The following is a 14085-nucleotide window of genomic DNA, read 5'->3' as shown; positions in this document are numbered from 1 at the left end:
AATAAATATTAACTATATTTAGTATTATCACGATAGGCAGTGGAAAAGAATTATCTTTTCTGAAAATGTTCATGTTCTAGCAGGTAAACGATTAGTTTGAGTTCTGGCTTTACAACATATTCGTTTTATGGCATTGTGCTGATAAACTCACCTAATTTTTCAAAGCTGCAGTTTTCTGATCTCTAAATTATTGATTTTATTAGTCAATACTGTATATGGTTTTTGTATGGTGAAAATGAGATGAAACTCATGAGTAAGAGTTCCAGGAATGTAGTAAGCGTTCAATAAATATTAACTATATTTAGTATTATCACGATAGGCAGTGGAAAAGAATTATCTTTTCTGAAAATGTTCATGTTCTAGCAGGTAAACGATTAGCTTGGCTCCATTTTTGTTTGAAGAGACACAGGTAAAGTCTGATGTGGTTTGGCAGGTGAAAAGATACAATAAACGTTAAATTAAAATAGGAAAAATAATTGAAAACATTAGCTCCATAAGATATGAAAGCCTATCACAGTTCATAATGTTGGTAACACAGAGGCATTAGTATATTAATGATTTTAGAGATAGAACAGATTATATGTAGACATATAGATAAGAAATATATACTTTATATGAAATATTTTTATCAAGTTTCTAAACCAGAAAGTTTGTGTAAGATTAAAGGCAAAGGGAAAACTAATAAAGAGAAATAATAATAGCCATGTTTTTCCAATATTTTACAAGTTTAAAGTTTTCTAAGTGTAAAAAAAAGAAAAAATTTTTAGAAGATGCGCAAGCCTATATCCACGTAAAAAATAGAAACAGACTCACAAAAATAAATTCCAGATGAAGGTTATCTTTAGTTAACAAATAATTGTACTCTTTAAAGAAAAATATTCTATGAAACAAATTAGCAAAGACTATGAATAGAGAGCTTATTAAGGTGGAAATAAAATCATTCACATTTTTAATTTTACCAGTAAAAAGTATTCTATTTCATTGGTAGTGAAAGAAATGTACATCAAAACTATAGTGGAAATAATATCCTTTTACCACTGTAAAAAAAAAATCATTGTAAATATGATTATGTACTGCATGTGGGATTGAAATGAATCCAACACCTATCTACATTTCTAGTGTCTAAGCAAACTGGTAAAACTCATTGAACAAACAGTATGTCTCTCAAACCTTAAACACCAAGTTTTTCGACTTCTGAAAACCTACCCTAAGGCAGTAAGACTAACTGTGGAAGAAGTGGCCTGCCTCAAGAATTTATTTACACTGCAATTCAGAACAGATATTGGCAATAAGAAGTTTTGAGCCTATCTAAAACCAGAGAGTACACATCTTTTGAGCTGCTGTCTATACTTCTTGTTTTTCTTTCAGAAAAATCATTTCCTGCTTTGGAAGTTTGTTAATAAAACTTTTTATTTTATTATTCTCATAGCTTCTATTTGTGTGATGATGTTTCCATCATTCCACATAAACAAAGAATATTCAGATAATTTCTGAAAAGCTTTTTAGAACTTTATAAGCTTTGTATGGATTGTTGTATTAATAATTTAAGGTATTAATTTAATCTGAATTTTATAATTTAATAAGGGCAGGGAAAGTTACCTTAAAAGGTGAAATGACCAGTTTAGAGATAGGTAACACATACTATTGATATTATTGGAATAATTTTCAAAAATCTGTTTTAAAACTTCAAAATTATTACATCAAAGCTCTGCATACAGACATGTGGTCTAGGAATAACTGCACATAAGCATTTAATCCCTTACTCCACCCTCCACACTGCTCTGCTTGTTAGAAAGCTCTCCTCGACATTATCTGCCCTCTACCCTATGTTGAGAGTGCTGCCCTGAACTCTCGCTCTCTCTCTGCTCATCAGTTTGCTACTGCAGACAGCGAAGGTTTTAATCCATGACCACAACTCCACTTGCTTCATCTGCTTGAAGATACAGGGATCCTCAAAGTTAAGGGCCCAGAGGGGCTCTGAGATCATGAAGAGAGGAACAGAATTTAAGTTCATTTCCAATTTTGTTTTGTTTTGAGAGAGAATCTCACTCCGTTGTCAGGCAGGAGTGTTGTGATGCAATCTTGGCTCACTGCAACCTCTGCCTCCTGGATTCAAGCGATTCTCCTGCCTCAGCCTCCTGAGTAGCTGGGATTACAAGTGCATGCCACCACGCCTGGCTAATTCGGCTAATTTTTGTATTTTTAGTAGAGATGGAATTTCACCATATTGGTAAGGCTGGTCTCAAACTCGTGACCTTGTGATCTGCCTGCCTAGCCCTCCCAAAGTGCTGGGATTACAGGCATGCGCCACCACACCTGGTTCATTTCCTCTCATGCTAAATGGGATATGCCGAGAAGTCACCTTCATTCATAGTGGTTTTATTTTGTTTTATTTTTACTTAAAGGCACAATAAGAACTTACAAACTAACTTTTGAGACTACATCCCTTTTATAAGCAGGGGCTGTTCTATAATTGGAAAGGGTATTCCTCTGCTTATGTTAATTTTGTTCCATTAAATAGTGGGAATTACATATTAGACTGAAATCATTTTTCAATATTTATTTGGGCAGTTATTTAATTACGTATGACAAGGATTCTAAAATCAGGTAAATTTTCTCTGTCAGTAGTGATTCTTCTACACAAAGATGACACAGGGCTGATGTTATCTGATGACACTCTACAGGGTTTAAAACATGGATTACACTTACAATTGACCTAAGGAGAACAACAAGCCTCTGTCATATTAAATGGTAGTCCTGGACATTCGCATAGTTTTCTTAAAATTGATGGGACAAATAAGAGCCTTATTTAAAATTATGTGCCATGTCCCCTCAACGCCTTTAAAGCCATATCTATCTAAGATATACTTATATAAAAAGGGACCGAAAGTTGTTTGTATGTTCATTTTTGCTCTTTCAAAGTTGAAAATATAAGACCAATAGAAAGATTGTAACTGAAATAAAATGATTCTCTTGTATTCGAATTACAGTATGTGTGTGTATTGTAAACATACATAACACATAGAACATACCAGCTGAGTCACTGTTGCTGTCAATGCACCCCCGCTGCTATCACCTGCAATACAGATTCGCATGGGATCCACTCTATATCGTTCAAGAATTTTGTCCTGTAGAAAGAACTTGACCACAGAAAGAATGTCTTCAATGGCAGCAGGGAAATAATATTGAGGAGATAGTCTAAAGCTTCAGAAAGAAAAAAAAAAGCAACAAAGCATTTATGATTAATCTTTGGTTGTATATATCCAAATATCTACCAATTTAAGCAACCGATCCATCGAACATAATTGGCCCTACTTTGAGTTTAATTTCATCAATTAAACCTGGCTTACTACTAACTTTTGTTTTAAAATAAAAAGTAGACACCTGTATAAAAGTTCTAAAATGTTGGCTCTATAGGGAGATGAGAAAGAGAAGGATGTGTTTTCACTCTAATAAAATTTTCAACAGAAAAGCAATCAGGAGGGGCGGTACCCTGTACTATTCATCAGATTCTCAATGTAGTTGGTGGCTCAAGAAAAAACTTTTACTTTAAATTGACAATAACGATTTGTAAAGACTTTTATTTAGAAAGTATTACATAAATTTTAATTAAATTCTGATTTTATAAATGTATAGGTTTCAAAGTGATGTTATGATTTATGAATATAACATAACATAATATGAAATAATTAAAATGACCTTGCTAATATATCCATTACCTCAAATACTTAATATTTTTGTGGTAAGAACATATTTATTCTCTTTGCAATGTTGTACAACATTACTAAGTATATTTCCTGTATTGTGCAATAGAACTAAAAAAGAATTCCTCTTTTTTAACAGATTTTGTATCCTTTAACCATTATCTCCCCATTGGTCCTAACCACTGGCCTCTGTAACCACCATTCTACCCTCTGCTTCTGTGAATTCAATGATTTTAGTTTCCACATATATGTGAGAACCTGTGGTATTTGTCTTTCTGTGCCCAGCTTATCTCATTTAGGATAATGTTCTCCAATTCCATCCATGCAGTCGCAAATTACAGAATTTCCTCTTTTTTGAGGCTGAACAGTATTCCCTTGTGTATATGTACCACATTTTCTTTATCCATTCATCTGTTGATGGACACTTAGGTTGATTTCACATCTTGGCTATTGTGAATAGTGCTGCAATGAACATGGGAGTGAGGACATGTCTCTGACAAACCAATTTCCATTTTTTTGGGCAGATACCCAGAAGTAGATTGCTGAATTTTATAGTAATTCTAATTTTAGTTTTTTGAAGAAACTCAGTAGACTTTTCCATAATGGCTGTACTAATTTACACTCCCACCAATGCTATACAAGGGTTTCCTTTTCTCAACATCAGTGCCAACACTTGTTAACTGCCATCTTTTTTATAGTAGCCATTTTGACAAGTGTGAGATGATATCTCATTGTGGTTTTAATTTACACTTCTCTCATGATTAGCAGTGTTGAGTACTTTTTTCATATATCTGTTGGCCATTTGAATGTCTTCTTTTCAGAAATGTCTATCAAATTTCTCACCTATTTTTTCACTGAGCTTTTTATTTTCTTGTTATTAAATTGTTTGAGCTCAAAATACAAATATTTTTGATATTAACCCCTAATCAGATGTATGGCTTGCAAGTATTTTCTCTCAATCTATAGGTTGTCTCTGTAGAGTGTTACCTATTTTGCTGTACAGAAGCTTTTAGTTTGGTGTAATCATATTTGGTTATTTTTGTTTTTGTTGCCTATGTTTTCTAGGTCAACAATTTTCAGAACTGTTGTTGGGAAGGCACAAAATATTTTTTAAAAGGAGAAAATATGAAAGTAAATTATTTGTAGATATCTTGTATTAGCAATGTATTTAGGTCAAAATTCTACAAGATTACATGTCTCATTTCATATCATGAGCACTACCTGAAAACTTGATTCAAAATAAAAGCTTTGAAATGTAAATAATATTTAGTATAGCAAAGAATCTTCCTTAATCATTGTAATTTATCCATAAGGCAAATTGTTGCAGCAGGAGCTATTGAAATGTCCAATTTTTTATTTCTATGGACAGTAGTAATCTTAATATCCATAATCACAGTTAGTAAATTATTCATATGGCAATACTAAGTAATAAACATTACAAAGATGGTCCTAGCAGTTTTGTCACACTATAATCTGTATCTCAAGTATCTAAAATATAGTATAATCTAAAAAAAATTACACATCGAAAATGTGATTGTTACTTTAAACATGGGCAAAGAACAAAAAATATCTTAAGTAATTGATAAAATTACTTATGATAAATTTGTAATTTAAGATAAAATTACTTGATAAAATTCTTGAACCAGATACTGTATATATTACCATTTTAGAAGTATATTTAAAAATGATAAAGTGAAATACTAGGTTAAACAGGTTAAACCTACAGAGTAAAAGGGAGAATATCCTACTTAGTATAAGTTAGAAATATCTCTGAAAGCATAAGGGATTCTTCCGCTTGCTCTAAAGCAGCAATAATAAACAGGATGGCATTAGTTCAACTTGTATGTTCTATTTGATCCTATTAATTTCTCACAAGAATTTACACTATTTTCTCTTTTCATAAGGATGCTGAAAGTCTCTAAGTGTATTTCTGCACTCTGAAATCTACAGGAAAGATGGAGAAAGTTCTTCATCCTGAGGATGATGGTTTTAGAAGTACCGAGTACGCCTGAATACATCAGAAAATGTTCGACATTTTGGACAATTATCAGTCTTTCTCACATATTGTTAGAAATTTCAACAAAAAATTGTGAACTACTAACATCTCTAATTTTGAGAATGACTTGAAATTATCATATGGTCCCAACATTTGTCACCTGATGTTCCTCCAACCCAAAGTATCTGTAAAATTCATCTTCCTATTACCAGCTGAAATAAAACCCAACATCCCAAATGTGGAATGGATAACTAGCTCCCTCTTTCTATGTTTATTATATGGGGATTAAGCTGGGTCGTTCTAGGACCTTTACGTTCCCGGAGATTTTCACAGCTGTGTTGCCCAGAATGTTCACCCTTCAACGCCTCTCAGAGTTAACTACAAAGGAAGAGATGAAAGGAAAATTGGGTCCTTTTGAGTAGACATGGATATTATAACAGGAGTAAAAGATTTTAGTATAAACAAAAACTCCCTACAATTCAAGCCACTTTTGAGGCTTGGATGACTTTCTTTGGAAGTCAATCCTATGTCCTGAGGGCAAGGATCATAGTATTTTTTTTATCTTACTCCACTCCCACAACAACAGCATCAAGTTTGTTTGCCGTCTCTCTGTTCAGCATGTCATAAGCCGAATTCTCTGAAATGAAAGAAATAAACATAAAAGTGTACCCTCTAAATAAAGAGCAATGAAAAACCACTGATACTCATGAAACATGACAGAAGTATAGATTGTAATTAATTGGTGGAATCTTTATAATCTTCATTTTTGTCATCATGTGAAAGGACCTCTGTCAGAGTAACAAAACCTTCCTAATCCTTCACCTACCAAATCATTCCTCACCAGAAACAAAGACATCTGATTAGTGACAATGGGAAAAGAAACTTGGCATGCCCTGCTGACCCGCTAGTTTTTCTATCAGAACTCTCCTTCCATTTCCACTACGTTGCACGCTTCAAAGGGGCATCATTCACCAAGGATGGCCCAGAGACAGGATGCTCGCTCCCTTCTGTGGCAGGTTTCACCAGGAAGAGACTGGTGGTTGTGCAGCACTGTTGAATACTATCCTGGGTATATGTGTAACTCAGGTCTGACCCATTAAGCAAGAACTAAAGACACATTCTTTAAATCCTTATTGGTAACACGCACAATATTTTGGCTGTCCTCTGCTTAAATCCTGCATTGCTCAATATTTACAGAACTATGGAAAAGAAGAAAGAACATGTATGTCTTGACTCTCTAAAGCTGAAACACTCATTACCATGGTTTTCCCATAGAACTCTAACTAGAATAAGCCAGAACTCTGAAGTTAAGTGGAACATAATATTATGATCAGTATTATAAGTTTCATATATTCAGAGATTCAACCATAGTTCATTTCTTCAGGAACTACTAGTCATCATTACTGTCTTTTTGAATACAAAACATTAATCTAATGCCAGATATTCTTCTCATAAGCCACACTGAACACATGGAAGGACTGCTCACCAGTGGTGCGATGGTTAAATGTGGATCTTGCTCATTTGGCTACTGGTTCTACCACTTACTAACAGTAGGACTTTGAGAAAATTACTTAACCTCTCTGTGTCTGTTAGTGCACCTCAAAAATTGTGATAATATCTATTCCTAGAATGTGCTTACCTAGCATAATAAAAGTTGACCACCCCACTGCTTGCAGTAGCACTTTTTTGCTTTTTTTAAATAACAGACCATGAAGCCAAAATTCTGGATATAATGATCAGGCTGTAGGTTCTTTGAGGAAAGGAGTATTATCATTTGCTTCCTGACATCCTCTAAGTACCTAGTATGATATCCTTTGTACTCTGTGCTGTGTGGTGGTAATATTCCCTGACAGGCTAAAAGTAAGGATATGAATGTGTGTGCATGCATCTCAGCTACGTCACTGTATCTCTTGTGGTCATCTCCAAACATTAGATGGGAACATAGACTTCCAGGGAGGAGCTGTTTTATCAGTTCTATTTTTATTCACTCAGTTCTATGCTATATTTTCTAACATTCTATCTAATGTTATATTTTCATTTTAAGATCAAAGTTATGCATTAGATTCTACGTCTCAACATCATTGTTCCACCACAGTCTATAGCTTGGACATGTGTTTCCTACTCAGTAGCTACAAATTGCATTATTTCTGACTCAACACTTAAAACATCTTATTCATGTCAGTTTTTCTGAAACTGAAGTCAGGTCCTTAGGTAATTTCAAACCTAAACTTCAAGTTTACTAACTTGAACTTCTCATTCTATGCTGTCAATGTAAGTTCATTTAATTATAAAGGTTTGAAAGCAAAAATCTCATCTAGTGTTTTTATAATGTTATTTGCCACGTGGTGTGTGAAGAAATATGTATGAACCATGATTGATACAATCTAGCATATCTTTGCTAAAATACATGTACATACCACAAAAATTAATATCATATCAGCAAATGTTCTCCCAATTTTACGTGTGTACATGCAATATATTTTAATATAAACATATATAATTTGCAACATACACATATAAAGTGCACTTACTGCAACTTCCGATGATAAAAGCACCACCATGAAGATAAATTACAGCCGGTCTCTGTCTTTCTGACTTCCTTTTTGGTAAATACAAACGTACTGGAACGCCACTAAAGGTGGTGTCAGTCACTGTAATGTTTTCATCTGAAATTGGTTTTGTAAAGTCCAGTTTAACTAATGTGGAAAATACTTCTTCATACTTCATAAGACCTATATTTTCAAATAAGGTAGCCTGTCAAAACAAAACAAAATGGAAAATATCAAACATTTTGCCCAAGGTCACAATATAACTTAAGACAGTACCAGAGCAGTATCCTGGGATCTTTATAGCACACTCATTGCACTTTCTCTGAGACCACACTCTCTGTTTACTTATATATCCGCAAACATTCAGGAGCTTCACTTTGTCAAGGAATCGAATCAAAATCTTCTCCCGACTTTACAGACTCTTTTTAAACTGGTATTTTTTTACTTCCTTGTATTACACACTATTTGCTTTTTTAAAAATAAGTTTACTGGGGCTGGACGCAGTGGCTCACGCCTGTAATCCCAGCACTTTGAGAGGCCGAGGTGGGCACATCACTTGAGGTCAGGAGTTTGAGACCAGCCTGGCCAACATGATGAAACCCTGTCTCTACTGAAAAACATACAAAAAATTAGCCAGGCGTGGGGTGCTCGCCCGTAATCCCAGCTTCTCAGGAGGCCGAGGCAGGAAAATCGCTGGAACCTAAGAGGCAGAGGTTGCAGTGAACTGAAATCACACCACAACACCCCAGTCTAGGTGACAGAGTGAGATTCCATCTAAAAATATAAAATAAAATAAAATAAAATAAAATAAAATGTAAAATAAAACAAAATAAAATAAATTTACTGTGTATAATTGAGGTTTACAACATGTTATGAAATATATACAGAGAGTAAAATTGTTACTAAAATAAATTCACATTTCCATTATCTCACATGGTTTTTGTGGCAAGGACAGCTAAAATCTACTTATTTTTTTAAATTACTAATACAATACAGATTTTTCACTCTAGTCTTCATGCTGCATATTAGATTTCTAGACTTGTTCATCCTACATATGATTAGTGATGCTGAGCACTTTGTAATATAACTGTTGGCCATTTTTATGTCTTTCTTGTAGAAACATTTGTTCAGGTCTTCGTCTGTGTTTTAATCAGGTTATTTCTTTCTGCTTTAAGTTGTAAGAGTTCTTTATAAATTTTGGATACTAACTTTATTAGATATGTTGTTGCAGTCATTTTTCTCAATCTACAGGTTGCTTGTTCATTTTGTTATTTAAAATTATTTTTAATTTTTAAATTTTTTGTGCCGAAGATTTTTAGTTCGATATAGCCCTGTTTGTTTATTTTTGCTTTTGTAGTCTGAGCTACAAAAGCTTTTGGTGTGATATCTAAAAAGTCATTGCCAAAGCCAATGGCTGGTGTCAAGGATCCTTCCCCTATATCTTCTTCTAGAAGTTTTATGGCTTCAGTCTTCCATTTAGGTCTTTTATCCATTTTGAGTTTATTTTCATGTATGATGTAAGATGAGAGTCCACTTTCATTCTTTTGGACATGGAAGTTCAGTTTTCCCCACAGCTATTGCATTCTAACAAATACCTTTTGTTTATTTAGAAACATTTACCTTTTCTCTCATGAGATGCTCATTTTAACTGTTTTCTTTTTTAAATATTCTAGTTGCTTAGCTGGTTTGTTTTAGAAATAGGAAAAATTTACATTATCTTTTTAAGGTCAAAATTTTGAAGACACATCCAAACATTGGTGTCAAAATATAGAATAATTGATTTTTATTCAAGTAACACGGATAGCTGACTTCCCAATCTCTCAGCCTCTCTTCACCCAAATCTCATTTTTGAGGTCCTCATAAGAGATGTAGTTCTTTCACTATGTAAGGAGGTTAGGTTTATCAAATACTTGAGAATGCAAACATCAAAGGGAAAAAGTTTAATGTTTTGCCAAAAGAGACCTCCATCAAAATGCCTGCCAATGAATATCACATATCCATTATCTAGAAAGTTTTTCAGACAGTTCTGTTGCAGATTGATGGGATATTAGTCTAGGAAAATGACAGAGGAAATGAAGACACAGTAAGAAGAGATATTTTGTGGGAAAATTTATCTTGCAGGATACATTTGTGGAATTAGGGAGATGTGTGAGTCATTTATGTTTTCTTAAGGCTATTTTTTTAGAGCAGTGGAAAGCTCATAGCAAAATAAAAGGAAGTTACCGAGCTTTCTCATATGCACCCTGCCCCCAGGCATGCTTAGCCTCTCCCCATTATTAATATTCCCCACTGGAGTGGTACATTTTACAATTCGTCAACCTACACTGACATATCAGAACTACCCAAGTTCATAGTTTGAATTAGGGTTCAGTCTTGATGTGGACATTGTATGAGTTTGGGCAAATGTATAATGGCATGTGTCCACCTTTGTATTATCACACAGAGTATTTTCACTGCTCTAAAAATTCTCACTGCTCCACTTATTCATCCCTCCTCCCCTATACCTAATCACTGGCAACCACTGATCTTTTACCATCTCCATACTTTTACCTTTTCCAGAATGTCATATAGTTGAAATACTACAATATGTAGCCTTTTCATATTTACTTCTTTCACTTACTAATATACATTTAAGATTCCTCTGTGTCTTTTCCTGATTTGGTAGTTCATTTCATTTTAGCACTGAAAAATATTCCATTGTCTGGACTACGATAGTTTATTTATTCATTCACCTACTGAATAATACCTTGGTTCTTGGTTGCTTCCAAGTTGGGGTAATTATGAATAAAGCTGCTATTAACATCTCTGTTTAGGCTTTTGTGTGGACATCTTTTCAACTCCTCTAGGTTAAATACCAAGGAACATGATTGCAGGGCTGTATAGTAAGAATATGTTTAGATTTGTAAGAAACTGCCAAAGTAGCAGTACCATTTTAAATTCCCATCAATGAGTGAGAGTGCCTGTTTTTGCACAATTTCACCAGCATGTGGTGTTCCCAGTGTTCTGGATTTCTTGTGTGTAGTAATATCTCATTGTTTCTTTTGTTTACATTTCCCTGATGACAGATGAGTGGAGTATTATTGCATGTGCTTATTTGCCAATTGTATAACTTATTTGTTAAGGTGTCTCTTAAGTTCTTTAACTTGCATCTTAATAAGATTGTTTTCTTTTTTTTTCTTTTTAATTTTTATAGATATGGGGTCTTGCTGTGTTTCTCAGGCTGGTCTGAAATTCCTGGGCTCAAGTGATCCTCCCACCTTGTCCTCCCAAGGTTTTGAGATCACAAGTGTAAGTCACTGTGCCCGGTCAGACTGTTTATTTTCTATTGTTAAGTGCTTTTTGTGTATTTTAGATAACAGTCTGTTACCAGATATATCTTTTGTAAATATTTTCTCAGTCTGTGGCTTGTCTTCTAATTCTCTTGTCTTTCACAAAGCAGCAGTTTTTAATTTTAATGAAGTCCAATTTATCAATTATTTCTATCATGGATTATGCCTTGGTGTTGTATGCAAAAAAAATCCAATATCATGTAGATTTTTCATTTGACTTTTTAACAACCCATCTGCTGATTCCTAACCTGCTCTCATGAGTAGCACCACACCTTCATTTTTTACTTATTTAACCTCCATTTGCATTTCCTTCAATTATAGTTATACCTATTATCTGTTAATAGTAGGCTAAGTTAGGAGATGAAATGAGTGGTTATACTCAACATTATGGCAAGAAATTAAAAGAGACATTAATTTTTTTTCCCCTCACTTGATTTTATTTATTTACCAAAAGAGAAATAACCTTGAATATAAGTCTCATACATTCTTTTACTTTGTTTTCCCAACAACCATAAGCTCAAGTTACTAGACAATCAATTTACCAAAGATGATTTTCCAAATAATATATTCATGGAATGAAAAAATATTCAAATTTACCATAAAGTAGTTTTATGCTGCAGTCTTCTTGAATATATATATATTTTGAGACAGGGTCTCACTCTGTTGCCCAGACTCGAGTGTAGTGGCATGGTCTCGGTTCACTACAACCTCTGCCTCCCAAACTCGAGCAATTCTCCTGCCTCAGCCTCCCGGGTACCTGGGATTACAGATATGGGCCACTACTGCCTGGCTAATTTTTGTATTTTTAGTGGAGATGGGGTTTCACCATGTTGGCCAGGCTAGTCTTGAACTCCTGACCTCAAATGATCCACTTGCCTCAGCTTCCCAAAATGTTGGGATTACAGGTGTAAGCCACCGTGCCCAGCCTTCATGACTATCTTTAACAAATAAAAATATACTAATCTCATGCAAATATATTTATGGATTTCAATATTTTCTTATGAATTTATTTTTATCAGAGACTTGAAGAATATACTCATGATAGATACGTTTATTAATTATTGAGTCTTACCTGTAATGGGGTTATTACAATTAATGATTCTGGTGACTTTTGGTTCCAGACAAGATGGAGTAAACCTTTCAAAGACAACCTTTTAGCCAATTATAACTAAAATTTCTGCACACCATATAAAAGACACTACCAGCCTACTCTGAAAAGTAAACAAAAGGACATGTGTTGAGGAGGGAAGTTAAAACTTGAATAGAAATTCATAAGAGAGGGTGAGTTTCACATTTTTTTCTTTTGTCTTCTGGCTTTGGCCTGAGATCGGACTAAGCCCCAGAATGACAGAGAAGGAGATGAAAGCAAATATTTCAAGAGAAATCCTCCTTTTCTAGCTATAGGATTGGTTAACATGTATGCTGTGCATCAGAGTATGTATAGGGGGAGATCGGTAATTCCCATTTTCATTTTATTATTTTTTCTCTTTTTCCTCTCCCATTATGCTCCAAGGACAGTTCCATTGGAGGAGATGTTTTTTCACTGTGATGGAGGTTCAAGCATGCAAAACCCTGAGCAAAGACTCTCTGGCCAGAGTAACTGTGAAAAGGGGCCGCTCGTGTACAAAGGATACAAAAGAACCACTGGCTATGTTTTCTTTTCTTTTCTTTAAAAACTTCACCCTGAAGGTGGACCCAGTTATATGATACTGCATAACATCACAGATGACTAAAACCCTAAATAAAACTACTCTTAGCCAGAAAAAGAATCCTGGCCAAAAAAAGGATCTTGGGAGCCAAAGAGTGTGGAGGAAATCCCAGAGAAGAGATAACGGGAGAAAACTCTTCCCAGATTCTGCAAATTAAAAAAAAAGAAAGAAAAAAAAATTAGTCTGATCCCACCTGCAAACTGCAGTGTTTAGCCAAATCAAAGAAGCATGGCGGAGGCACGCAAACAGCACAGGAAAAGCTTTCAAAACTGAGTTGACATTGGAACCACTTTCCCTGAAAGAAAGGCAAATCATTCAGTCTATAGCTAACCTGGTTGATTGCCTCTCCAAACAAAACAATTACAACAATAAAAGCCCAAAATTCTCCAAAGAAATTTAAAAGGTCTCAGGATCTCATAACAAGAGTCAAAATGCTTAGGATACAATTTATAATTGGTTGTCATAAAAAGAACAAGACAAATGAGACATTTCCCTAAGGGAAACACAATCAACAGATGAAAACTTGAGAGGTTACAAATGTGAAATCAAAAATCTTAAGGCAACTATTAAAATCATTCTCTATAAGATAAAGATGAATTATCTGAAAATGAATGGAATAATAGCCATCCTCAAGAAATAAATAGAAAATATAAACATAACAATAAAAATTTTAGAACTGTAAAAAATTATCTGAAATAAAATACACTGGATGGGCTTAACAATAAAATGTGGATGGGCCGGGTGCGGTGGCTCACGCCTGTAATCCCAGCACTTTGGGAGACCAAGGCAGGTGAATCA

The 14085-nt window shown here is 34.4% G+C and overlaps 1 protein-coding gene across 1 annotated transcript in view; it reads right to left on the bottom strand.

The window, feature by feature from the left end:
* Positions 1–14085, bottom strand: part of LOC105524004 (arylacetamide deacetylase-like 2) — a 26074-nt gene that overhangs the window by 6661 nt on the left and 5328 nt on the right. Inside the window, exons 2-4 of the mRNA XM_011959088.1 lie at positions 8232–8454; positions 6268–6337; positions 3033–3204 (exon numbers count right to left, since the gene is read on the bottom strand). Coding sequence (XP_011814478.1) covers positions 3033–3204; positions 6268–6337; positions 8232–8454 — 465 coding nt within the window. The remainder of the gene's footprint in view (positions 1–3032; positions 3205–6267; positions 6338–8231; positions 8455–14085) is intronic.

This window comes from Colobus angolensis, unplaced genomic scaffold (genome assembly GCF_000951035.1).
Source record: "Colobus angolensis palliatus isolate OR3802 unplaced genomic scaffold, Cang.pa_1.0 Scaffold48, whole genome shotgun sequence".
Lineage (NCBI taxonomy): Eukaryota > Metazoa > Chordata > Mammalia > Primates > Cercopithecidae > Colobus > Colobus angolensis.
Note: the sequence above shows the minus strand (reverse complement) of the source record. Positions and strands in the feature narration are given on the sequence as shown.